At 38.5% G+C, this 18,533-nt stretch overlaps 1 protein-coding gene across 7 annotated transcripts in view; it reads left to right on the forward strand.

Moving 5' to 3' along the window:
- Window positions 1–18,533, forward strand: part of PAIP1 (poly(A) binding protein interacting protein 1) — a 29,746-nt gene that overhangs the window by 2,919 nt on the left and 8,294 nt on the right. For 5 of the 7 annotated variants that reach the window (XR_013378556.1, XM_077896043.1, XM_077896042.1 and 2 more), the window contains exons 3-9: window positions 7,805–7,990; window positions 11,323–11,435; window positions 13,845–13,956; window positions 14,585–14,701; window positions 15,705–15,830; window positions 17,265–17,371; window positions 17,896–18,013. Coding sequence is in view for 6 of the 7 variants with exons in the window: in XM_077896043.1 (XP_077752169.1) it covers window positions 7,805–7,990; window positions 11,323–11,435; window positions 13,845–13,956; window positions 14,585–14,701; window positions 15,705–15,830; window positions 17,265–17,371; window positions 17,896–18,013 (879 nt within the window). In the remaining variant the exon portion in view is untranslated. The remainder of the gene's footprint in view (window positions 1–7,804; window positions 7,991–11,322; window positions 11,436–13,844; window positions 13,957–14,584; window positions 14,702–15,704; window positions 15,831–17,264; window positions 17,372–17,895; window positions 18,014–18,533) is intronic. The other 2 variants (XM_077896039.1, XM_077896044.1) reach the window with 1 other exon arrangement.

Below are 18,533 nucleotides of genomic sequence, written 5' to 3' on the forward strand. Positions count from 1 at the left end.
AGTTTGTATAAATGGAGTCATAGAGTAATATTTTTGTGTCTCACTGTTTTTCAGCATCTAAATCGATGTAGCTCATAGTTAAGGTGACTTATTCTAGCATTCCATTGTGTGGATATATCACAGTCCTATTTGTCTTTTTTTTTTTTCCTTTTTTGTCTCTTAATAAACATTTGAGTAGTGTCCATTTTGGGGCTATTTTGAATTGGGCTGCAAGTCTTTCCATGTCTTGGTGGATATATGCCCTTTTTTCTGTTGGGTACATACCTAGGAGTAGAATTATGCGGACAAGGGGTAGCCAACTCCTCCCCTATACCTAATATGAGCCTAAAGTCAACCCCAAGATTGTTATGCTCTACCAGCTGAACCAGCCAGCTTTAATAAAGTTGGCTACCAGAGACTGCCAGATAGTTTTCCAAAGAGACTATTCCAGTGTACACTCTGTATTTTCTAATTGCTCTGCTTCCCTGTCAGCATTTGGAATTTTCTGTTAAGTTTAGCTATTCTGGGTGTGTGGTATTTACTTCTAGTTTTAGTTTGTATTTACCTATACAGTGGTACACCTGTTTTGTTTCTTCTTGGGGCTGGGGGGCAATGCTTTATTTATTTATTTCAGCGATAGAAAAGGTACAGGAAGTCTGTATTCCATGTTTCAGAAACTCCGTGCATCTTAGACTGCTGTAGGAAAAAGCTTTGGGGCTGGGAAGGGGGAAAGTATGGGCATTCAGGAAGAGCAGTTGACTTGGGGTGAAAGGGGTTGTCAGTCATGTAAAGTAGAAGTGAGAACAGCTTGGGTTTTTGCCAGAAAGTTGTATTTGGCTCAGGAAAGGAATGCTTAGAGAGCTGCGAGTAGTTGAATGAACTATTAAAGAGTACTTACTTTCAAACAGCCATAAAACTTTTCTGTTTGTCTCCCTATTCATTTGGGCCATTTTATGATAGGGATACAGTTTTTTTCAGAGTTCTGTACCAACTAATTTACATAGTTCTGCATAGTTCAAGTGACTCCTGGGCTGCAGAGCAGTGAATTGAGCCATGTTCCCTAACTTAGAGTCACTGTCCCCTGTTAGGCATTCCTGGATATCCTCTATTAGATCAGCCGCTTCTGCATTCATTCTGCCAGAACAGATTGCAAACTGGAAGCCCATGGCTCGTGTGTGGCCTGCAGGTGTGTCTTCTTTGGCCCTGGTGGTTTGATTTTTGGGGGGCAAAGGAGTGTTTTTTAATAAGCTACCAACACTTAAACTAGATGTTACAAATCTGAATTTTCTGGTTTCTCTTGAAATCCTAATATGTGGTTGTACCAGACTGTTACTTAGAACGGGAGCCCCAGCTGGGGTTGGGGGCCCAGGAAGAAGGAGAGCGCATCTCAAGCTGACCCTGAGCTGAGCATGGAGCCCAAGGCAATGCTCCTGGATCTCGCGACCCTGAGATCATGACCTGAGTTGAGATCGAGTCAGATGCTTAATCTACTGAGCCACCTAGGCACCCCAGACTGTTACTTTGATGGAGCAAAAATGGTTGAAGCTGAGTAGAGGCAACCCCTTTAGATGGAACGCGTGAACTCTAATTGCTCACTGGCTTGCCTCATCTGTTTGTAATCCACCTTGATTCTGTAATCCTTCAAGCTTGCTACCCCTGCTCTAGTGCATTCTCTAGTCTACTCGTTTACCCTTTACCTTGTCAGTGGTAAGCATTTTTCTGTCTGGTCCCAGAATAGCAGCATCCTTGCTTGTTCCTTGACTCTTAGGAGTAGGTCTTGTTGCGAGGGAAACTTTTCTTCTGTATAGTAGCCAGAATCCAAAGTTTGCTGTATCCACTCACTCGTTCAACAGATAGTTGGATATTTATCGTGAGTCAGCACGGGATACAGCAGTGAACAAAATGGACAAAAATGCCATAGGTCTGCTTTTATACGTGAGAAAAATCTGGGTGTTTTTGAGCTGGGTCTGTTCTCAAGAGTTCATGCTTTGCTTCCCTACAGCCCCCGCCAAGGATTTATTTAAGAGTGTGAGAGTGAGTGCAGGGTAGAGAGGCAGAAGGAGAAAATCCCAAGCTGACTCTTCACTGAGCACAGAGCCCAACACAGGGCTCAGTCCCCCCACCTAGAGCTCAGGACCCGAGCTGAAACCAAGAGCTGGCTGCTTAATCGACTGCACCACCCAGGCGCCCCCAGAGTTCATGCTTTTTTTCTAAAAAGCCTTTATGATAGTCTTTTGTTGTGCTTTCTTAACCCTTTCAGAATTCTGAACCCTCTTATCTTGGAGTCCTTCCTTTAATCCCACTGCTAGAATTTGCTTCCAGTGCCTTCATAGCAAGTTGTTGCTGTATCTACTACTCCTGGCTGTTGCTTCTCTGATAAACCATTACATCGTGAATATTTAATCACAGCTCACTTACAAGAACCAAAAATTCTACAGAGGATTTCATAAAGCATTTATTAAGAGGCAGAAATCCCCCCGACACACAGAGTCCCAGCTTTTTCCCAAGAACATTCCCCTGAAGTTACTGCCTGTTTGTCTTCACCTTTCAATAGTGATGTTCTCCAGCATGTATTCTGTTAGTAGTATTTTACTTCTCACTGTTCAGACCTCTGCTGGCTGATTCCACCCCCCCCTAATTGAAATACTATTTTTGTGGCCTTTACTGGTGCTCTTTGGGTCTGAAAATCTATTGTCCTTTTAACTGTCATCCTAGTAGATTTTAACGACAGTATGATCTCTACAATTTAACAAGTCCCAGTGTGTCAGGTCCTGTGCTAGGGACCAGGGGAACTTTTTCAGCCTTTTAGCAGTTTCTCTTATTTTTATAAGAACTGAATATTTAAGATACTCCTCTTAATTTTCCTCTCTGTGCATAGTTTTTCACTCCCAGGACTGCAACCATTGTTCTTTCTGATTTCACCATGTAAAATTATTCTGTAGCGTTTGCTTCTATGAGCACCTCTTTACTTGTTCCTTTGGGGATTGTGGCATTACCTCATCCTTCCAACTTGTAGATCATTCCTTCTTCCCTGAGACTGTCGTCCTAAGGTTTCTCTTTTTTCCATTTTATTACCTTAGTGATCCTACCAATTGCCTAGAATTTGACCGTTGCCTACCTATCTGCTGATATCTGAAATTTAATTCTTCCTCTGAACTCCTGGCTTGTGTTTCCATTTGTTTCGACTTATTCATGAGGATCTCACGTTGAAACTGAAGTATAAAAAAGAATTTATTTTCTGCAAACCTCTTATTTTATTCTAAGGAGCTGTTTGGGCTAAAAATGGTATATCAACTCCCATTTCTTTCACACCCTTGCACCTTCAATCCAGTTAACTAAAGTAGTCTTGACTATTCCACCATTTAATTGTCTGATCAGTTTCCTTTTTTCCTGCTGCTTTGGATTAGGGTTTTATCTCTAGCAATACATTGAGAATCTTCTTTGAAAAAGTGCATTTTCTAATTGATGCCCCTCTTAATGTCCTGTCAGAATTTTGAAGAAAAATACCTAAAATTTTAAATATTCCTCAGCTTGCGAGCCATCAAACTCAACTTTGAAGACTGATGAAATTTGTACTTTAAAAAAATCTGTACTAGAGAAATAATGCAAACATGTTCATCTGTCCACAATATGCTGTGCTTCCTTTTTTGCTGGAAACAACAGGCTCTGATCAGTCCCCTGTAGTAGTTTATTTTTGGCAATCTCTACACCCAACATGGGGCTTGAACTCAGAACCCTGAGATCCAGTTACCTGCTGTACCTACTGAGCCAGCTACGCACCTCCTTGATTAATCCCCTGTAATGCTTATAATCAGAGCAGTTCTACTTTCCTTTTTTACTTTCAGACTTTAATTTTTTTTTCTTACATTTATTTTAGTGAGTGCATGTGTGCATGTGCACGTGGGGGGGGGGGCGGGGCGCAGGGGGTGGTCCAGAGGAGGGAGAGAAGGAGAAAGAGAATCTTGGGTAGATTCCAACATGGAGCTCTGTCTCATAACCCTGAGATCATGACCGGAGCCAAAATCAAAGAGTAATGCTTAACCAGCTGAGCCACCCAGGTGCCCCCAAGACTTCAAATTTTCTTAAGAGTGTTAATTTTTTTTTTTAAAGAGTTATTTATTTATTTATTCATGATAGAGGGGCAGGGGGCAGAGACACAGGAGGAGGGAGAAGCAGGCTCTATGCCTGGAGCCCGACGTGGGACTCAATCCTGGGACTCCAGGATCGTGCCCTGGGCCAAAGGCAGGCGCCAAACCTCTGAGCCACCCAGGGATCCCCTTAAGAGTGTTAATTTTATTGAGAAGATTGGAAATCAGTATTCCAACCTATTTTTGCCATGGTGAATGACATTCGATAGAAATCAAAATTAATACCTTCAGCTGCAACCTGTAGTGTTCCTTCCTCTTTACCATTAATAGGATACTATAAGCCTGTAATACTCTAGATATCAAAAACTGGTTTTTAAAACTTACATTACGTGGCTAATATTGAAGTGTATGTAATGTATGCATTTATAATGCTAAACTGGCTTTACAATTTTATTAAAAAACGGTCAATATTCATAATGAGCATTTATTTACTCCACAGCTAACTACTGTTCCTTGTCTGTCTTTCCAGAGATTTTTGTTGTCTCTAAATCTCTTAAAATTAAACTGTACTAAAATATGATTCTATGTTCTTTTAACATATTGGTGATTTCTGTATTGATGTAAATATATCTTCTTAGGTGGCTATATGATGCATTACATGGGTATGAGGTAGTATATTTAACCCATTCTTTGTTGATAGATGGATTTTTGGCACTGAATATTCTTGTACCTATGTCAAGGTTGGGTTATGATCCTTTGTCACTTAGGAGTATAGCATAGAGGTTAGAAGTGCAGGGTTCTGTGCTCACTTCTTCTGTGTGAGTGCACAAATTAAGTTGGTACACGGTCCTTCCTTGTTCAGACCCTACCTGCTGTGCCTTTGCCTGATGGTTTTTCCACTGGCTTTCAAGCCAATCTCCCTATAGTCCCCAAGACCCTACCTTACCATTTCCCCGTCTGGCTCCTTGATCTTGTTAGCTATTGCCCCATCCTCAGTTTCTCCTTCTGGTTTTTCCTTCTCAAAGGTGTCAGGTAAGCTCTTCTTTTTGGGGCCTACATACTGACTGAACCTACTACATAGACTATCTCTCCTCAGATATTTGTATGGCTGGGTTTTTTTTTTTTGTTTTCTTTCTGTCTCAGACATTAACGGTACTGGAATAAAAAAAAAAAAAAAAAAGACAACCAGAAAACAATAAGAATTCTGAAGTTAACATATCGTGTTGCATTAGTTTAGCGCCCCCCCCCCTTTTTTTTTTTTTCGTAGTATATCCTAACTTCTAAATGATGTCTTCTGTGATGGATGATAAGCTACACTGGAGGAAGACTTTGTCTCCTTTATTCATGCCAAGACTGTACCCCCAGTACCTAGAACAGTATTTGGTACTTAATAGGCACTCAACAGATGGTTTTGAATGAGTAACCAAAGTGACTTCTCTGTGCTCATTTCTTAGTTTGTGCAAGGGGAATAGCAATGCTTACCTCAAAGTTTTTTGGAGTTGAGACAGCCTTGCAGAGCTCTTAAGTGTCTTTCACCTATTTTATGTGCAACTGATGGCTATTAGCCATGTAGGGTTATCCTCCTACATACCAAGAAGTACGGTTTTTTAATCATTCTGTTCTTTAGATACTTTTAGATATAATCCTTTAGGTATAAGAACATGGCCGTGGGCAGCCTGGGTGGCTCAGAGGTTTAGCATCTCCTTCAGCCCAGGGCATGATCCTGGAGACCCAGGATCGAGTCCCGCGTCAGGCTTCCACATGGAGCCTGCTTCTCCCTCTGCCTGTGTCTCTGCCTCTCTTTCTCTCTGTATCTCTCATGAATAAATAAATAAAATCTTAAAAAAAAAAAAAAAAAAAAAGAGAGAGAGAGAGAACATGGCCATGGCACTTGGAATACATTTTAGTATTTTCCCAGAAATGTAAAAATTTGCTTACTTAATGCCTTACTATGTGCTGGTCGCAGGGCCAGAGGCATTTACTTATTAACTTATTTAATCCTCATCATACAGCTGTAATGTTCATAATAAGTTTGAATTTCATCAATGTTAATTTATTTTAGAGTCATTTTTGAATTATTTTCAAGTAATTTCTGTAGTTTGGGGCTTAAACCCATGACCCTGAGATTGAGTCACTTGCTCTACCAACTGAGCCAGCCAGGCACCCCTAGAGTGAAGTCATTTAATTTGGATTTAGTTTTGAGCTCCAGCATTTCATCTATCTGTATACCTGTTCTGCTCCACAAATACTGTGAGCATAATATGGGCCTCTGAATCTGCTATTCCTAAAGTTAGTCTTATTTCCTTAGCACCTCTGATAGCACATGCTGCCAGTCATGTTAAGTAGTATCACTTTAATATCTGGAGATAAATTTAAAGATATGTAACATGGTCTCTAAGTTGTGGTCAGCTGAAAAAATGGTGGTCAATACCAACGGTAGAGGACCAACTGGCTTTATTAGTTGTTTTACTAAGACTATATGTTCACCTTCAACATGGAGCTTTCCAAAGGAGAGTTTGGACTGGGTGTGATTATTTTTTCTTTATGCAGTCACTGGCTTTAGAACTTATTAGCCCCTTCATAAAATGGTCATATGTTGTAACTATATATATTGTCATAATTCTTTCATGTAGTTTCTTATTTGACTCCTTTTGGAAAAGGGTAAATTTAATCAGCAATATAATTATAATTATTATATTGGGGGGGGGGAATCCTATAGATCATAGCTGTTAAGTAAATTTCAGAATGCTTTGGTTAGTATTCCAGACATTGCAAGTCTAGGAGTTGATAATCTGATATATCTTTTGCAGTACTCCCTCTGTTCAGCCTCTAGCCAATAATTAAAAGATTGGGAACTACCAAAGGTAATAGTGGTAGAACATGAGTTGGAAACTTACTACAATCAAGGCTGGCTAGATTGCCATGGATATGGCAGCCAAAGTGTGCCACAGCATATTATTGTGAAGTTTTCTAGTCATTTAACTATATATATTTTCCTGTCCTTGGGGATTAACAGATGATAAACCTTACTAGCTTCACCCCTCCAATAAATTTTTAAATTATCAAAAAACTGTAAGAGTATGAAGAAGGGTATAATGAATCCTCATGGCCTCAACAGTTGCTACCTATGGCCATTCTTTTTTCTGTTATCCCTAGCTCCTTCTTCCTTACCACTTTGAAGCAAATCTCTGATCCTGTATCCATAAGTCAAAATCTTAATTTTGATGTTGGTATTACAGTGAAATATCAGTGTAAATTTTCTCAGTTGTCTGGTTTATCTGCCAGGATGAGAAGATAATATCCTACCCAGTTAGATGGAGTCCTGCTATAATGTAACACTATGGCTGTTGGCTAACAAAGAATGATTCATTGGGCTTAATTTTTTTTGAGGAAAACAAATTTTCTCATGTAAAGGATCATTTGTGCTAGAGACTTCTCAACTTAAAGCTGCCTTAGGGCACCTGGGTGGCTCAGTCAGTAAAGGTCTGCCTTCAGCTTAGTGATCCCAGAGTCCTGGATTGAGCCCTGCATTGGGCTCCCTGCTCTTTGGGGGAGGCTGCTTCTCCCTCTTGTTCTGCTGCTTGCCCTGCTTGTGCTCTCTTGCTCTGGCAAATAAAATCTTTAAAAATATAAAAATAAAAATAAAACTGCCTTAATAAGGTTTATTTAGCCAGTTGCATGGATTAAAACACTTTTTAAACTTTTTTTTTTTCTTTTTAAACTTTTGATCTATATAGGATTCCTATGAAGATGGTTGTGAGGATTATCCCACTCTACCAGAGTATGTTCAGGATTTTTTGAATCATCTTACAGAGCAGCCTGGCAGTTTTGAAACCGAAATTGAACAGTTTGCAGAGACCCTGAATGGCTGGGTTACAACAGATGATGCTTTGCAAGAACTTGTAGAACTCATCTATCAACAGGTAGGTTGGCTGATGGGACAAGTGATCATCCAGTAGCTCCCTTGACGCCCAAGGGTGGTGGTGGCTCCTTCAGGGAGGCCAGATTCACATTCACTGGCCTCCATGCTCCTTAACTCTTTATGGTTCATGGGAGCTTTCACATCTGTTGTATGGAGAGCCAGGACTCGAGCCAGATTGGAGATTCAAAGCTCTTCACGGGTAGTTGGAAGGGGTGTTGGGCATTTATGAGGAAGGCTAGGTAAGTATCATACCTTTTTTCCATCTCCCTCTGTTTTTACAGGATCTAAAGTTAACAAAATATAGAAAAAGAGTGCAATTCTTTTCTCCTAGGTATCAAGTTATATAGCACTTTTGGAATATGAGAGAAAAAAATCCTGGGAGAATTCTCTTCCCTCATAAAGGAGTCAGGGGGGAAAAAAAAAAAAAACAAAAAACCAGACCACAAAACACTGTCTGGAGTCTTATTTATGCTTATGTTTATTTTAAATTTCCAAGGTTTTACATCTTAATTCTGTTAAGTCTAATGTCTGTCTAGATTGTTCACAAAAAGTTTAGGTTTGATCCTAGCTTATTGGTCTATGACACTTTAATGCTATTTTCGGGCGGGGGGGAGGGCGGAATAAACAACACTGGATTTTGAAGACAAGTTTAAGGGCACTGTTTGACCAAAAACAGTAGGAAATAACTAGAAATATAAAGTGTTCTTGAAGGTATTGCTGAAAGAGCAGCTCAAACTTAGATTATGTGGAAGGGTATTTATGATGGCAGTAATTTTCATCCTACCACGTGTTTCATTTGACTACTATGACAGCTTGTTCTGGGTAGTTATTGGACCCCTCAATGTTACCTGGCCAACTCTTGGGTTTCTGGACATGCTTGAGATTTTAGGAGGCGAGAATTGTTCCATTTGTCCTGATACCTACTTTTGGCCTCTAAATTGATTGCAAAGGAATAGGAGAAGAAAGTGGAGAAATTCTGCTTCTTCATGCTTTTCTGATTTCTGTTCAGTTTCAGCTCGTACAGGCTGTGCCTGGTTCTAGTTCCTCAGGGCTGTAATATGACAAACTACAATTTCTGTGATTATCTCAAAGCCAGTTCTTCATAGATGTATCCCTATTTGGCTTTCAGTATTCTGTGTCCATAATACAGATCTGTGATTATCTCAAAGCCAGTTCTTCATATATGTATTCCTATTTGGCTTTCAGTATTCTGTGTCCATAATACAGATTCACCAATAGTTTTTAAATTTCATTGAGGGAATTTATTCATGGGAACAAACAAAAGATCTAATATTAAATTAAATATACACGTTCAACTTTGATTCCTTCCCAAATACTGCTACAATCATGGGATTTTAAGAAGCCAGAAGCCTATAGGGTCCAAGATGAGAAAAGAAGATAAAAGTACCATTTTTTGGAGATTAGAAAGCAGGTGGGCAGATCTTAAAATTGAATTCCAAGCCAGTGGGGAAAGCTGAAAATCACCCTGATTTACTTTGTCCTAGAGCCTTTCAGAGATTCTACAAGGATGGAATGAGACTAAAAAGATCACCTGAAAATCTCAAAAACAAACTAGACTCTGTACATCTTTTTGCACTGAGTAGCCAGTTTGTAACCCTTCTTGAGAGGTTACTGAAGGGAGGTACTTCACTAAAAAGAGAAATTGAGCTACAGATGAAGATTAGAAACTAGAAAACAGACTTTTATAGGAATGGCTAAATGATTAGATGTTGGTGGGAAGGAGATCCCAAGACAATAGCCAGGCTTCACTGGAATAGGGCCAGGTGAGCATAGTTGCTGGGTTGACGGTATTAAGAAAATTGGAGAACTTATAAGTTTAAGGGTCAATGAGATGTAAGTAAAGAAAGAGAAAATTAAGTCTGGGGAAAACAAAGTTTCCAGTGCAAACAAGGCGCAACCTATATATTACATGGCCCAGTTGTAAGTGGAAACACAAAACTAATCAAATCAGGTTATGGCCATATTGGTAGGCAGAAAGATTAGGAAATAGTGGAGAGGAATGGGGGTGTAACCAAGGTGAAAGCTGGATATTCCTTGTCTATGGTGGGAAACTAGTAAGAAATAATGTCTAAACTGAAATCACAGAGCATGGGAATACAGAGAATGGAAACTTTTCAGCTGAAAGAATTAAAAATGGTTGTCTATGGAAGTGAAGTTGAAGTGTAGTGGGGAAGTATGAAATTTTAATAACAAGCCTTATAGAACTTCCTGTCTTTAATCTTGTGTGATTTATTTTAAGAGTAAACTAAAGGAAAACGAGCAATGCCTATAACAGGGAAAAAGATGATTTTTGAATTTCAAGTCTTCTGTGGTAACAGATACACATCCATGAATGATCTCAGGAGAAACCAATCTGTTTTTCCAAGCAAGGAAATAATTAGAAATAAAAAGACTAATAATTACAAAGTACTTACTACATAATAGGTAATGCTAAACACTTGACATGTAATTAACTAGTTTAATCCTCCATGGTTGAAGGTATTACTCTTACCCTTTATTTTATACATAATCTTAACAGGGGTTAAGTGACATGTCTAAGGTTACCACAGCTAGTAAGTAGACGCAACATAGGGTCAGAGAGGCAACAGACCATTTGTAATATCTAGACTTTATGGTTAGCTACTACCTTTGTAACCTTGGTCGGGTCTCTTAACCTTTTAACGTGCTACCCAATATTAGGTAGTGAACTGTGTTCTCTGTTCTTTAAAAACTGCAATTAAAGTTCATGTAGTGTATATTCACAGTCTTAGATTTTGAAATAGCTTATCTTTATTTCTTCTTCACCCCAGGTGTGTTTGGAGTATTCTTTTAAGTATTAATCTCTTGTACCAGGTACTATTTATCACCTCTTTTAGGAATCCAACAGAGGGGAGGTTGAATGATGTCCAAGGTCTCAGTGCAGGCCTGAGAATCTTGTTCTGGACTCTTTGATGCCAAAGTCTGTGCCAACCTATCCCTGAAAAACACCACAGAACAATTATTTGGCAAATACTCCTATTTATAATTAGCACTAGCCAATTGGGTACATGCACGTCTTGTACAAAAATTGGTTAATATAAAGCGGTCCTGTCTGTTTGCTTTCTAGTGATCTCAGGTAAATGATGGGGAGAATTTGCCTTAAACATTTTCCTTTGTTCTTGGTATAAAGTTGGGAGGAGACTTAATTTCCTTATGCCTAACAACTAAGACTTACTCATTTGTGTAGCATGTTCAGTTCTAGAGGTGGAAAGGTTTTCTTTGGAATGTTGTTGTTAAGTATTTGTATTGATAACAATGTATTTGTGTCCTAAATTTTTTTTTTCTTTTTGAAAGGCCACATCTATCCCAAATTTCTCTTACATGGGAGCTCGCCTCTGTAATTACCTGTCCCATCATCTGACAATTAGCCCACAGAGTGGCAACTTTCGCCAGTTGCTGCTTCAGAGGTCAGTGTGAATATAAGAAATTAAAGGAAAACTACTTTTTGACATACTAGAATTTGATCCTTCCTCTTTTCTAAAGACTGTACGTTATAGAAGGTTGCAGGGGAAGGTGGGGTGGACCATTCTTATTTCTATTCTGGTATTGTACATTGTACATACTATTAAAAAGTTACAGTCCTACATAGCAGTCTTTTTCTTTTTCTTTTTTTTTTTTTTTTTTTTTTAAGATTTATTTATTTATTCATTCAGAGAGAGCGAAGAGAGAGGCAGAGACACAGGCAGAGGGAGAAGCAGGCTCCATGCAGGGAGCCCCATGCGGGACTCGATCCTGGGTCTCCAGGATCACACCCCGGGCTGCAGGCGGCGCTAAACTGCTGCACCAACAGGGCTGCCCTCTTTTTTTCTATAATGATCTCTGCCTTTGGTTTTGTGCTTAGAAGTCCTTTCATTTCCCAAGAGTTTTTTTTTTTTTTTTTTTTTAATTTATGATAGTCACAGAGAGAGAGAGGCAGAGACAGGCAGAGGGAGAAGCAGGCTCCGTGCACCGGGAGCCCGATGTGGGATTCGATCCCGGGTCTCCAGGATCGCGCCCTGGGCCAAAGGCAGGCGCCAAACCGCTGTGCCACCCAGGGATCCCCATTTCCCAAGATCTTAAAAATGATCACTTATATAGTTCATAGATCATTTGTTCATTTGTACTTTTGGTTTGAGTAGGTTCTAATTTATTGCCACATGTTGAACTAGTTTTTCCCATACCACTTTTTAGAATGATCTAATTCCATTCTATTTATCACTTAAAAAAGGTTTAGAGGTGTAAGTTCTTTTCATCTAGATAATCAGTGATATAGAGGGGTAGGGATTTACATTTGCACTTGTGTTAATATATCTTAATGTATAATAGTCATTGCACTTATAAAACAGGCGTTTCATCAAAACTACCTACCTACAAAGTTATAAAAGGAGAGTAGCCAATAAGGTGCTTGGATAACTAAACTGGCATTAATTAACTCAACCTTTTCATTATTAGCCAGAGTGTTTCATTTACAGATATCTCAACATTTTTGGTGAAAAATTAATGTTTAGACAGTAACAAATATCTTACTATATCTGACTCAAATGAAATGTTGATTTAGTATAGCTTGTTATAAACTATAGGCCACATAGTATAAATTATCTTGGATTTATGGTTGAGTCACAGATTGACCCAAGTTAAATTCTTGGTAAGCAGTGACTACTTTTTTCCATTAATTAATTAATTATATTTATTTATTTATTTTGCAAAGCCAAGCTAAACTGGTCCCTCCTACATGGAAGCCAGATAATCTCCATGACCCTCCACCCCCTTTTATCTTTCACAGAATTGTCAAAAATCAGCTTTACAAAACACATGACGTGATAGCTTAAGGTTTTTTTACCACCTTAATAAAGATAAAAAAATATATATTGACAAATTGATAAACATTTAAAGTACATCTAAAAAATCATTTTTATTTTAACTATTTATTTATTTGTTTGTTTATTTATTTATTTATGAGAAACACAGAGGAGAGAGAAGCAGAGACACAGGCAGAGGGAGAAGCAGGCTCCAAATAGGGAGCCCGACGTGGGACTCTATCCCGGGTCTCCAGGATCACGCCCTGGGCTGAAGGCAGACTAAACCCCTGAGCCACCCGGGTTGCCCTAAAAAAATCATTTTTAATAACAGCTGATAATAAAATTCACTGACATGGGCAATGACAGGTTTATGGTGATTTTTTAGATACTTTGTGAAATGGCAGATGGGCCAAGCAAGTCAAGAAAATAAATCAGGGGAAACTAAGTTATTTGACCCCTTTGGTCTCTGGGATATTGAGACCAAACTAATTGCTTTGTTTCTATGTGAGTTTGAGTTGGAGACTTTTCCTTTCTCTGATTTGTAAAATGGAAATTACAAGGATAATGTACTTTAATAAGAATACATTTTATTTTCAGCTTAGTTGGAGACCATTTATATATTTTCTAAAAATGTGTTTGAAAGTTCATATATTCAGAGTGGAACATTTATAGTGATAATTTGAGTAAAACAGTGCTTCCTTGAAAAACCTGTAGGACAAAAGCAAGGCATTTCCTTTTTGGTGCCAGTATGCAATGAACCTCATGAAACTTCTGTTGCTTCAACAGGTTACAAACTTGATCTGATAAGAATAGTTGAAAATAAACTCATTAGTTTCTTAAAACTAGGAATCTTAGTATGAAAAGATGATGCATGTTCTGGTCTCTACAAAAGACAGGAACATCCTTTACTCTGGAGAGTCAGGGCACTAGTGCATCATACTTGTCTCTGTATTGCTTGCGGACAGCGAACCCGACAGCTGGTCTTGTTTGTTCAAAAAACAAATCACTGTCGGATTATAAAAGGTATATCTTCATTAGATGTCGAACTGAATATGAAGTTAAAGATCAAGCTGCAAAAGGGGACGAAGTGACTCGGAAACGATTCCACGCGTTTGTCCTCTTCCTGGGAGAACTTTACCTTAACCTGGAGGTGAGGAGAAATTCTCTTAAGCACTAACAGCCTGGGAACATAAACTGATTTTTTAATACGGAATTTGTATTTACATTATCCTTGGACAACAGTAAAGTGAAACAAAAGGTGGATGAAAGAGAAATAACACCTCAGTGGCTGCTCACTCTAATGCCTGCCTGCATTCTAATGGAACCATCTGTAATGTTTGTTTCTCCTGTTTGTACGGAGGCTGTTGGGAAGTAGTTACTGAGAATTTTTAAATCTGTATTTTTGGAAAGCTATGGTTTCCGTGCAAGTTTAAGCTCTTGAAATACAGTTAATCATACCTTTTAAATTCACACATTTTGTATGTTGACTTTCAGATGGTGGCTCAAAAGCAACTTACTCTGCAGAACACAAAGCTTTGAGCTAAAAGGTTGGGGGGAGGGACACTAGAATACTAGAGTTCTTTCCACCCCAATTCACCCAGGACTGTTCTTCTTGGTCCCATTTTATGTAGTAATCATCCACATAAAATACATTTGTTTGAAGTCTATAGCTAAACAGGTATGTAAATTGGTAATATACTTGGATATATGTTAGTAGGCAACTAAGTGCTAAATATTACTTTGTAATGGATTTGCCTGATTTTTTTTTCTTTGACTAGTTAATCCCAGAGACAGATTATACCTCCTTTAACTTTGAAGATTTAATTGTAAGCACCACTGAAAATACCCACGAATCCACCATCAAATGTACATCTTGCTGTCAGTGCATCTGCAAGGTCTCTGTCCAGTCTAGTGCCTAATTTACTATCCCTCTTTACCCACAGATGGACTTAATTTTTTTTTTTTTTGGCATTGAATTTTTCTTTGAAGTAGGCACCATGCCCAGCATGAAGCTTGAACTCACAATCCTGAGATGGAGTTACATGCTTTGCCAGCTGAGCCAGCCAGGTGCCTCTGGATGGACTTCATTTTTAAAAAAACATTTCTCCATTAATCTTTTCCAGTTTAACTTTTATATAAGCCAAAATAAAAGCATTCATCTAAAATATGCTGAAAATTAAGAATCACGTTAAAAATGCAGTTGAGTGTTTATTTGGACCTAATGATGCCATGTCTGTGGGGATTATAAAGATGAGGTTATGGGTCCTAAGCCTACAGCTCTTCTGGTTCTCCAGCCAGTCTAAGCTATAGTATTAGACCATTCTGATGCAAAACAGTATTTTTAAATGTATAAAAGGAGTAATAGTGCTGCACGTTCCCAAAAAGGTGATAACTTAATAGACCAGAGAATGCTTTATGAAGCAGTAATTTATAAAAGATGCTTAGATTATCCTGACTAGATGTTATTTGTAATAAATGGAAAATTTTACCTGTGGCTTAGTAATTGTAGTAGAGGTCTTATAAATGTGTAAAATAAGTCTAACTTATTTTATTTTACACTTGAAGATAACAAAGCATTTCTTTTTTTTTTTTTAATTACGATAGTCACACACACACACACACACACAGAGAGAGAGAGAGAGGGGCAGAGACATAGGCAGAGGGAGAAGCAGGCTCCTTGCACTGGGAGCCCGACGTGGAATTCGATCCCGGGTCTCCAGGATCGCGCCCTGGGCCAAAGGCAGGCGCCAAACTGCTGCGCCACCCAGGGATCCCAAAACAAAGCATTTCTGATTTTTGTTTTAACTTAGAACACTTATTTTTGCCAACATGTTAGACCACTTATTTATCTGTTGCAATATTTTGCCATAGTTATTTTTCATTTTTTTTCCCCAAAAGATCAAGGGAACAAATGGACAGGTTACAAGAGCAGATATTCTTCAGGTTGGTCTTCGGGAGTTGCTGAATGCCCTCTTTTCTAATCCTATGGATGACAACTTAATTTGTGCGGTAAAATTACTGAAGGTAGGTTTTACTTAGGTTTTCCTTAAAATTAACTTTTCTACCCATTCATATATGATTTAGAGGAAGGAAAGTATATATAGTATGCAGTGAATTCAAGATTGTTTAAGTTAAATATTGACATTTTGCTTTGCTCTTGAATTTAAATGTTGGAAAAACAGTATGTATCTTATTTTTTTGAGAATGCAGGAGCAGGATGGAGGGTTGGGTGGGGGCAGAGGGAGAGGGAAAAATAGACTCCAAGATGAGCACAGAGCCCAATGTGGGCTCAGTCTCACAACCCTGAGATCATGACCTGAGCCAAAAATCCAAGATTCAGATGCTTAACCAACTGAGCTACGCATGCCTGTACTGGTTGGTTAGTTTTTTTCATGTGAGAATCCAAATTTAGAAGCAAAAAATGGAAATCTTTCACCTCCATCTCCTAAATTTCCTTTCTTTCCCATGTCAGTATGTGTGCCCTCATAAAATCTCATTCTTTGTGACTTTTTTTTATCTAATGAAGATCCTCGATTTTTGCATGACACAAAAGATTTACCTGTTTCTTCAGTAACTTTGTTTCTATATGTGCAGTTGTTTATGTAAGTTTAATTCCTACACATAGATTTGGTAGGTCAATGAGCATAGTATACTTTAATTTGAGAAGCAATGTCAAATTTTCCCTTCTAGATGCCAAACCAAAGTGTATTCCTACCAACAGTGAATGAGTACACCACTTTCCCCATATATTCTTATCAGTGATGGATATAATCAGTCCTGGTTTGTTTTGTCATGGATGATGAGTAAAAACGATAATCTCATTTTGCATTTTCCTGATCATTCGCCAATTTAAGCATTTCTGCATGTTTCTTAGTCTTTGTTTCTATGAATTACTGGTTTATGTCCTTAACGCTTTTTCCTGAGGTTTGTATCTCTTTCTAATTCAGAGCTTCTGTACTTAATGCATATTTCAAGAAGTGAATTTTTTTTAAGATTTTATTTATTCATGAGATACACAGAGAGGGAGAGAGAGGCAGAGACACAGGCAGAGGGAAAAGCAGGCTCCATGCAGGGAGCCCGATGTGGGACTCGATCCCAGGTCTCTAGGATCACACCCTGGGCCGAAGGCAGGCACTATACCGCTGAGCCACCTAGGGATCCCCAAGAAGTGAAATGTTGATTAAAATTTTATAGCCAAACTTAGTCACAAAGGGAATATACCTTATAGTCATTGACACACAAAACCTATGATTCAGGTTCTGCTTTAGTTCTCTCAGTCAAAAAGAACAGAGGGTGTAGAAATTTCCTGAGAAAATCTCATGAGAGGGTGGAGAATAATTGGGAATATTTAACTTACCGAATTCATTTTGTTCAAAGAATGTTGGAACTGCTACCAATACTTTTTAGAATTTTTGTACTTTATTGAATTCCTTATTTTACTGATACCTGCTTTTTTAGTTGACAGGGTCAGTTTTGGAAGATGCCTGGAAGGAGAAAGGAAAGAATGATATGGAAGAAATTATTCAGAGAATTGAAAATGTTGTCCTAGATGCAAATTGCAGCAGGTGGGTAGCTAAGCAGTGGATCTCACTTTCTTTTTCTCTGGGGGTTGTTTTTTAATGTGTTATATATGCTACCATCAGAAGAATTGAAATCTTCCAAATTGACAGAAATATTTTCTTTAAAGGTATATTACATATGGCTTCTGCACACCTGGCCTTTTTTGTTCAGTTGTGTTTATAAATTGAAAAAGTTAAGATTTTCCTGTGTTAAGATAGGGAGTCTATTGGAAAGTAAAATGATTCCAGCTTTAAATAGTTCCATAAATTCTTGGGTAAAATACTGTAATTCCAGTAGGAGGTCTAAAAATGCTGGATAGGTACTGCCTTTATGAACCATATAGTCACAGTTAGATGGAACAAATTTCAAGACTGCTTTAAAAAAAAATCAGTATAGGAAATGTCTAAAAAATCAAAGCACTTAGATGTATATGTTAAATTTATGAAACAAAGTTTTAGGAGTCTGGTATTCTAGAATCTGACAACACTTTGGTAGATAAACTTAACTCCTTTTCAATTTCTGTCTGCAGAGATGTGAAACAGATGCTCTTGAAGCTTGTAGAACTCCGGTCAAGTAACTGGGGTAGAGTCCATGCAACTTCAACATACAGAGAAGCAACACCAGAAAATGATCCTAACTATTTTATGGTATGCCAGCGTTTACATTTTAAGTTTTGTTTATTGCTTGGATCCAGTTTTGGAAATTTCTAGATGAGGTACATAAAGATATTCTCAAAAAAAGCATTCTCAGAGTTTAATGCTAATAACTGTTTCAACTGGCTTAGGGTTACATGGTAGCCAGCAGGCCAGGTAAATAGAAGAAATATGGAATCCTCTAAGGAAAGGGTGGACTAGAGAAAGATCCATCTGGTGGCGGGGGAAATTGATAAGGCTTGGACTCAGTTGAGTGTAGGGATTATGGGAAGAAGTTCTTGCAGAGAATTTATTTTTTTATTTTTTTAAATATTTTATTTACTCATGAGAGACACAGACACACAGAGAGATTGGCAAAGACACAGGCAGAGGGAGAAGCAGGCTCCATGCAGGGAGCCCGACATGGGACTCGATCCCGGGTCTCCAGGATCAGGCCCTGGGCTGAAGGCGACGCTAAACCTCTGCGCCACCCAGGCTGCCCTTGCAGAGAATTTATAACCAGAGGCCTATATCT

Source organism: Canis aureus, chromosome 4 (genome assembly GCF_053574225.1).
Source record: "Canis aureus isolate CA01 chromosome 4, VMU_Caureus_v.1.0, whole genome shotgun sequence".
Lineage (NCBI taxonomy): Eukaryota > Metazoa > Chordata > Mammalia > Carnivora > Canidae > Canis > Canis aureus.